The following is a 7,833-nucleotide window of genomic DNA, read 5'->3' as shown; positions in this document are numbered from 1 at the left end:
AGGGGAAAGGGAAGGGAAGGGGGAAGGGGAAAGGGAAGGGAAGGGGGAAGGGGGAAGGGGAAAGGGAAGGGAAGGGGGAAGGGGAAAGGGAAGGGAAGGGGGAAGGGGAAAGGGAAGGGAAGGGAAGGGGGAAGGGGAAAGGGAAGGGAAGAGAAGGGGGAAGGGGAAAGGGAAGAGAAAAGGAAGGGAGGGGAAGGGGAACGGGAAGGGAAGAGGAAGGAAACAGAAGGGAGGGGAAGGGAGGGGAAGGGAGGGGGAGGGAAGGAAAAAAGAACAGCTTTGGCTAAAGCACTGATTCTCAACCTGTGGGTCGAGGGTCGAGATCCCCAGTGAGTCAAAGGAAACTTTCTTGTAATGGTTGCATAAGACCATCAGGAAAACACAGATGTTTCCATTATGATTCATAGCAGCAACAACGTTACAGTTAGGACCACAGCAGTTAAAATAATTTTATGGTTGGGGGAGTCATCACCACATGAGGATTGTATTAAAGATCTCAGCATGGGGAAGACTGAGAAGCACAAGACCCAAAGGAATGAAAGAATCCCATCCCAGGGCCTGCAGTGAGACGTCTTTGACCCTGGGCTGCTCACATTTCCTCAGTTTGCTTACCTGACAGATGAGCAGAGTGTCTTTCCTGCTTACAGTAGTTCAGTGGTTCACCTTTAACCTTCAAGAGACAGACCGAATGTCTCCTTAGATTTACAAAGCCTGTGTGCCCTAGCTGCCTCCAGCTTCAGTCTGGTCCTGACTCTTTCTCTGTCTCCGTTCTCCACTAAATTAAGTTGCTTGCAGTTTCCCAGAGATATCAAGTATCTGTTGGTTTCAGTTTCTGCCTAAAATGTCCTTCACTGTCTTTATAAACTCCATCAGAACTCACTTCCTAGGAGATCTTGCTTTCCTCTTTTTTCAAGGTATATCAATGTCTTACAGAGTCAAGTTGCCAAGCTTTTCAGAGCATTGACCACAGCAATGTAATTGTCTCCTCCCAGACGAAACTCTACCAGGGCAGGGGACTCCCGGGGCTAATGTGGCTCTGTACCCAGAGTGTGGTGCATGGTCAATAAATATTTGGGAATCATTAAATAAAGGGAATATTCTGTAAACAAAGAAGAGGAGGGTGGACATATATGAAGCCCCTAAGAGTTTGGATGAGAAAATGTACCTGTGGTTCAGACCTCACAGCTTCAGCCCTAGGCCTTTTAGGTGCATGGCTTCTTGGGCCCCAGGCTTTTACCACCTAGGAGGAAAGGACTCAAGGGGGTACTCGCCACTTCTGATGAAGGTGTTCCCATGTCTCACCTTGCTTACCTGTAGTTCCCAGAGTGCTCTTCTCAGTTGGTTCAACCCACTGTCTGTCAAGCTGTCTCCAAGAAGGCCTAAGCGTACCATCTTCAGGGCAGCCCTGCAGGCCCTCATCTCCTCTACTGCGTTCCACAGGGTGGGCTTCACCTCATTCACCTGGACCCTCTTTCTTGAGGCCCCCAACAAAGCATTCTGGAGCAAACTCAGAGGGCTACCTAGAAAGAGACAACACACTAGACTACTCTTTCCCGCACCGCAGAGCACACTGGTTGTGATACTCTAAATTTCTATCATGGACTGTTTTATCAAAATTAACCTAACCCTTGCCATGTCTGGTAACCCAGTCACCTTAGCTACTCTGGTGGCTGAGGCATGATACCAAGTTCAAGGCTTAGTTTTGAAACTTAGCGAACCCATTTCATAACAAAAATCAAAGAGGCTAGGGATATAGCTCAGTAGTAGACTTGCCTACTATGTGCTGGGGCCCTAGGTTCAATCCCCATTCTAGAATCATCATCTTCTTCTCCATAGTCGTCATCATCATCACCACCACCATCATCATCTTCTCATCATCCAATAACTCCTTTTTGACTTTCACTGTGTTTGATAGACCTGTGCTCAGGCTCTTCGATTTATCTTTTTTTTTTTTTTAAGACTTATTTATTTTGCTGGGCAGTGGTAGTGCACGCCTTTAATCTCAGCACTTGGGAGGCAGAGACAGGTGGATTTCTGAGTTTGAGGCCAGCCTGGTCTACAGAGTGAGTTCCAGGATAGCCAGAGCTACACAGAGAAACCTTGTCTCGAAAAAAAAAAAAAAGATTTATTTACTTTATGTGAGTACACTATAGCTGTCTTCAGACACACCAGAAGAGGGCATCAGTTCTCACTAAAGATGGTTGTGAGCCACCATGTGGTTGCTGGGATTTTAACTCAGGACCTCTGGAAGAGCAGTCAGTGGTCTTAACTGCTGAGCCATCTCTCCAACCCAGATTTATCTTTTTATCCTCAGCAACTCTAAACCATCTGCCTCTTAAAGCCTGTGCCATTAATCAGAACATAAAACTAATCTGCACATAAGTACATGTCTGCCCCTGCCAATATGTCTGCCCTCCCTGCAGACACAGGTTAGTTTTATATTCTGATTAATGTCTTGAGGTTATGAGATGCTCCAACTTATCTTCTTCCATCAAGCTAGAGACAGGGAGATGTCTGGGAACTGCTGGCCAAATGAATATTTGGTGGTTGTGGAGACAGAGGGTCAGTTGTCTACCTACTACTGGCCCCTACCTTCAGATGTTGGGAATCAACTCCAAGGCCTTAAGTATCTAGGTAAGTGCTTTAACGTGAAACTGTCCTCCAACTGTTTGATGATGATGTTGTTTTCCAGCCTTTTGCACCTGAGATCATGCAGCTCATTCTGGCCCGAGCTTGCAGTACTCCTACCCCAGTCTTCGGAGTGTTGGTATTACAGGTGTGTGTCACTCAGCTTTGTTGCCATGGCTGTTTAATCTATGGCCCCCACTACACCCTCCCCTCAAATCTCTGGCATTATAGCTTCAGAGGCCTTGTCTGCAATGGGTTTGTGAAAACAGGTAAGTGTTTTCTCCTCTGTGGTCCTCTCTCATCCTTATCTACAAATTAGGCCTGCTTCTCTCTCATTTGTGAATCAGATCTATGCTCTGGGATGTGGTTGACTACTCCTGCAATCCCGGCACTCAGGATGCTGAGGCAGGGAGATTTCCAGGAGTTCAAGGCCAGCCTGGGCTACAGTGAGACCCAGTTGAAGAGAACAGGTGTCAAAATGCTTGATAAAAATTATGAATGTGGTGGCAAACGACTAACCCCCATACTCAGGAAGCTGACAGAAAGGTGATAAGTTCTAGCTTGCCTGGACTACATATATACTTCAAGAACAACCTGAGCTACATAGGGAGACTCTTCCAAAAGGCAGGAGAGGAAAAAAGTTTGGTAAGTTGTTGAGAAATCTCTGAGGTTAAGGGTTTGAGGCTGGTTTTCCTATTAGCTTTGCTCTTGAGTCTTATGGCAGTGACATACTGGCCATAACGAACCTTCTTGAATGCTGGCCCACCCAGAGAATCAGGCTCTCTCACTGGGCTACAAGTGGGTGGGAACTGGCTGATTAATAGCATGAGGCAAGCTGAAACTTTCCGAAGGACCCCAACCCCACTCTCAGCTACCTCGGGGGTCCAGACGAAGAAGTACTCCACTGTAGCTGTTTGCCTCCAGGAGCCAGGAGATGATCCAAGGCAGAGAGCCCTCCACCTCCTCAGCAGCAGTGGTACCAGCCAGTACTTGCAGCAGGGGGCAGTCTCTGCCAGGGGGAGGGAAGAGAGGCAAGGTATGCCCTGTGGTAGATGGGGAGGAGTAACTCTGACCAGAAGTACCCAATGAGATTTTTTACAACTTTCTTTGTACCACCAGAGGTTAACAGGAATTGCTGCTCTTGCAGAGGACCTGGGTTCCAGTCCCAGCATCCATGTCAGGAGGTTCAACACCGCCTATAACTCAAATTCTAGGGAATCCAACATCCTCTTCTGGCCTCCACTGGCACTGGACATATGCGATGCACATATAGATAAACAGTCATGTACATATGAATAAAAATACATGAATATTTTAAAAGACTTTTACATAATAAAAGAAAGAATACCTTAGAATACCCCGGTATTCAGGTTACTTTGCTCCTTTCTTTATTAGTTTCTACTTTGTTTTTAGATACTTCTGAATTTGGCAATATTCCCATGATGCTTATGCATCTTGCAAATTGGCCTGAATTTGCAATTGATAATTTGCCGTGACTACTTGAAGTCTTCATTAGTTTTGAACATTGAAGGAATGGTGGGGTAAAGATGGACTGGCTACTTAGGGATTTTCTAATCTCAGCTTTGGACATTTGGATTCATATTCATACTTTGGCCTCCACCTCACTTCCCAACATAACAAGACCCCTGAGGCTTACGGGTCTCCTGGAAGCTGCATGATCCTCAGGGTACCTCGCCACAGTTGCTGGGTCTCAGGCCCAGGGCAGGACATGGTAAAAGTGAGCAGAGAGCAGGCCCTGGAGAGGACACAGCCAGCTCAGGAGTGAATCCTAGACTTGTACCGAGACTGAGGACGGGTGGATGACAGGTGTCTGGTCCTCACCTGCCTTCACTCCCAGCAGCCTTTAGGTACAGCTCAGAGGCAGCTCGGGCATCGGACACTTCCACTTCACTGGCATCTTTCACCACCCTGAAGTAAGGGGAAGCTGAATACAACCTTTCAGCTCTGTGCTATGCAGCACCCTCTAGTGTCTCTGGGTGTGAAGCCCATAACAGTGTCTGTAGCACACAAGAATCACCCCAAAGGTGATTCTTAAATGTCTCTCATCTTCCTAACCTTGTTTTTGCCTCCTGAGGTCTTCCCAGGAAGGGAAACAGGTTAGTCTGGACCACTTCAAAGATCGGCAAAACTGTTCACTGAGGTGTTCAGAACCACCTAGTGTGATACTGAACTGATTTGGGCCATGAAGGTGGGGATGAGAGTTGAAATGTATTTGTTATGAGGACAATAAGATGTATAGGTGTGGGATGAAGGAAAGAGAGTTCTGGGAGCCCATCTAGACCCAAGTAAGCCTGACTGCATGCTCAGGGCTTCATTTTCCTGGGATGGCAGAGTAGAAACCTCTCATAGCTTATCTTGAAGGTGTCACTGTGGCTTTAAGGCAAGCGCCCCATCCATTGGGCCTGAACACTTACAAGCCCAGAGGGGCCACCTCCAGTACTGGCAGGTCCTCCATACATGGGGAGAGCAGGTCCCGAGTCTGTCCACTGCGGCTAATCTGGGATCACACAAAGATAACTGTCACAAGCTAAGCCTTTTCCTTCCTGTAGGTCCCATGGGCTAAGTGAGATCAAGAATTTTGACCATTAGAATGAATGGAAATCTGCAAGTGGCAGGGGTGGGATGGTCGGGAATATCTCAAGGACATGCCAGAGACCTGGGATAGGAGAGACACCCAAGAATCAATGGGAGTGACTTTAGCTGTGCATCTCAGCATCAGGAATATGAAACCTGAAGATGCCACCTCCTGTAGCCAGGCAGGAATCTCAGTGGATCGATAGGGAAAAACTCTTGATCCAAAATTTATCTTGTCTACAAGAAATACAGGGATGGGGGATGGAGCAGAGTCTGAGGCAATGGCCAAGTAATAACCAGCCCAGCTAGAGTCCCAATCCCTGACACTATTAATGATACTCTGTTATGCTTGCAGACGGGAGACTAGCATAGCTATCCTCTAAGAGGCTCCACCCAGCTGACTCAGACGGATGCTGAGACCCATTGACAAACAGTGGGCGGAGCTTGGCGACTCTTATGGAAGAGTTGTGGGAAGGACTGAAGGCTTGTAAGAGGATAGCAACTCCATAAAAGACCAACAGAGTCACTTAACCTGGACCTTTGAGGCTCTCAGAGACTCAACTGTATGCTCTCAGAGAGCATACAGGGGCTGGACCTAGTCCCCCGACCTCCGCACATATGTATGGGTCTGGAACAACTGGAGTGGAAGTTACCCCAAAAGCTGTGGCCTGTCTGTGGGATATGTTCTTCTAGCTGGGCTCCATTGTCTGGCCTCAGTGGGAGAGGATGCATCTAGCCCTGCAGAGACTTGATGTGCCAGGGTAGGGAGATACCCAGGGGGGCCTCCACCCTCTCAGAGGAGAAGGGGATGGAGGATGGAAGGAAGGATTGTGGGAGGGGGTAGCTGGGAGGGGGGCAGCAATCAGGATGTAAAGTGAATAAGTAAAAATAAAGAAAACTAAAAAAAAAAAAGAAAGAAAGAAAGAAAAGAAAAAAAGAAAGCAGTCATTGACAGCATTAAATGTGATCCTAAAGAGGCAAGCCCCAGCTAGAGTAGCAGAGTGGATCTGGACCCATCCTTCTCACTCTCCACAAGCATCACGAGGGTTCTGTGGTGTCACTTAGCTCCACCTTCCCTCTTTTCTTCTAGCCCTTCCCCCTTACCTGCACTAGACCGAGAGTACAAAGCACAGGGCCAGAGCTGCAGAGAGGCAGAGCTTCCTCAAACAACATCTGCAGGACCTAATGTAGGGAGAGGAACTCAGTGGGGATGAGAAAACAGCCTTCTGTCCCTCCGCACTAACTGAGAATGAAATCTGTAACAGCCCCTGTGCACTGGTAGACAGAACTGAAAGGGTTCTAGTCCCCAATCCTAGACCTCACGCCCTGAAGGCAGCTGAGCAAGCAGGCAAGCCTTACTGTTGCTAGGGCGTGGGCGTGGTAAGGTTCTGAGGTAGCCATTTTGATTTGGGGATATTTTTAATGAAACTTTGGTAATAAAGCTTCTAAGTGTAGTTTCTGTGGTGTTACAAGAAGTGTAGACAGCAGAGCTCCTGGGGATTTGATCTGTGGTGCTGCTTGCTTCTCCTAAAATCATTCACCCACGAGCCACGGCTTTCCATCTTGTCTTCTCGGCTGCACAAAGCAGACTTGGTAAAATGTCCTCCAAGGACCACAGTGTACCGTGGGATCTAAGCTGTCCGCAGTCTGGCTGGGGTGAGCAGGTAAAGATTTCCCAAATAATACTTGAACATCAGGATACCTGTGTGCTGGTGGCTCCTTACCTGAGGCACAAAGCTGGGTGCCTCTGTTTCCTGGCCCTGGAGCAGGAGGGCTGTATTATACCCTTGTCCTATAGAGGCCAGCATGGGTTTGACACGCGTCAATAGCTCCTGCTCTGCTTCCTGTAGGAACACATAGGGACATCCCTCTGTGTATTGCCCTGAGCAAAAAAACTGGACCACTCAGAATCCCAGGATGCAGAGGCCTGAGAGCTCCGGTTTTCCTCTCATCCCTTCCTTAGAACCCCTACCTGAGCCCGGCACTTGGGAGGCAGAGGCAGAGGCAGGCAGATTTCTGAGTTCGAGGCCAGCCTGGTCTACAGAGTGAGTTCCAGGACAGTCAGGGCTACACAGAGAAACCCTGTCTCAAAAACAAACAAACAAAACCAAAAACAAACAAACAAAAAAACCAAACAAAACAAAAAAGAACTCCTACCTGAGCAGCGTCCGGACCCAGCACTCTGTCAAAGGTGAAGCAGTGTTCCTGTGGACACGGGATGGGGTAGGGGTGGTGTCAGTGGTGGTGTACTCATCTCATCTTCCCCTGCTCCCTTCATCCCACACCATCTACCTGAGGCTCCAGAGTGTCTGGCTGAAGTAGGCGAAGGCTCTTGGGTCCCTCCAAAAGAAATGTGGAACCATGGGTCTCCTTGGGGCCTGAGGGAGGTAGGCTTTATGTCAGTTTTCATAACAGAAGATAAGCTCGCATGCTCACGGCCCTCGCCTTCACCCTCGACCTCTGCCCTGAGCCGGCTTAGCCTCACCTCTTTAAGAAGGCCCTCCGGCGCCCCCTTAGGCCTTCTTCTTCTTCTTCTTCTTTTTTTTTTTTTGAATGTAAAACAAATCTGGGGAATTAAACTTGGGACCCCTCAATGCTCTAGGCAAGTAT

At 48.2% G+C, this 7,833-nt stretch overlaps 1 protein-coding gene across 1 annotated transcript in view; it reads right to left on the bottom strand.

The window, feature by feature from the left end:
• LOC114617272 overlaps positions 1-7,525 on the bottom strand; it is a 10,809-nt gene extending 3,284 nt beyond the window's left edge. Inside the window, exons 1-9 of the mRNA XM_028762850.1 lie at positions 7,381-7,525; positions 6,948-7,067; positions 6,328-6,405; positions 5,064-5,146; positions 4,471-4,557; positions 3,504-3,637; positions 1,312-1,520; positions 1,166-1,240; positions 613-670 (exon numbers count right to left, since the gene is read on the bottom strand). Coding sequence (XP_028618683.1) covers positions 613-670; positions 1,166-1,240; positions 1,312-1,520; positions 3,504-3,637; positions 4,471-4,557; positions 5,064-5,146; positions 6,328-6,405; positions 6,948-7,031 — 808 coding nt within the window. The 5' untranslated portion in view covers positions 7,032-7,067; positions 7,381-7,525. The remainder of the gene's footprint in view (positions 1-612; positions 671-1,165; positions 1,241-1,311; positions 1,521-3,503; positions 3,638-4,470; positions 4,558-5,063; positions 5,147-6,327; positions 6,406-6,947; positions 7,068-7,380) is intronic.
• Between the last annotated feature and the right edge of the window lie 308 nt (positions 7,526-7,833).

This window comes from Grammomys surdaster, unplaced genomic scaffold, assembly GCF_004785775.1.
Source record: "Grammomys surdaster isolate TR1022 unplaced genomic scaffold, NIH_TR_1.0 135, whole genome shotgun sequence".
NCBI classification, from domain to species: domain Eukaryota; kingdom Metazoa; phylum Chordata; class Mammalia; order Rodentia; family Muridae; genus Grammomys; species Grammomys surdaster.
This window is presented reverse-complemented; position numbering and strand designations above follow the sequence as displayed.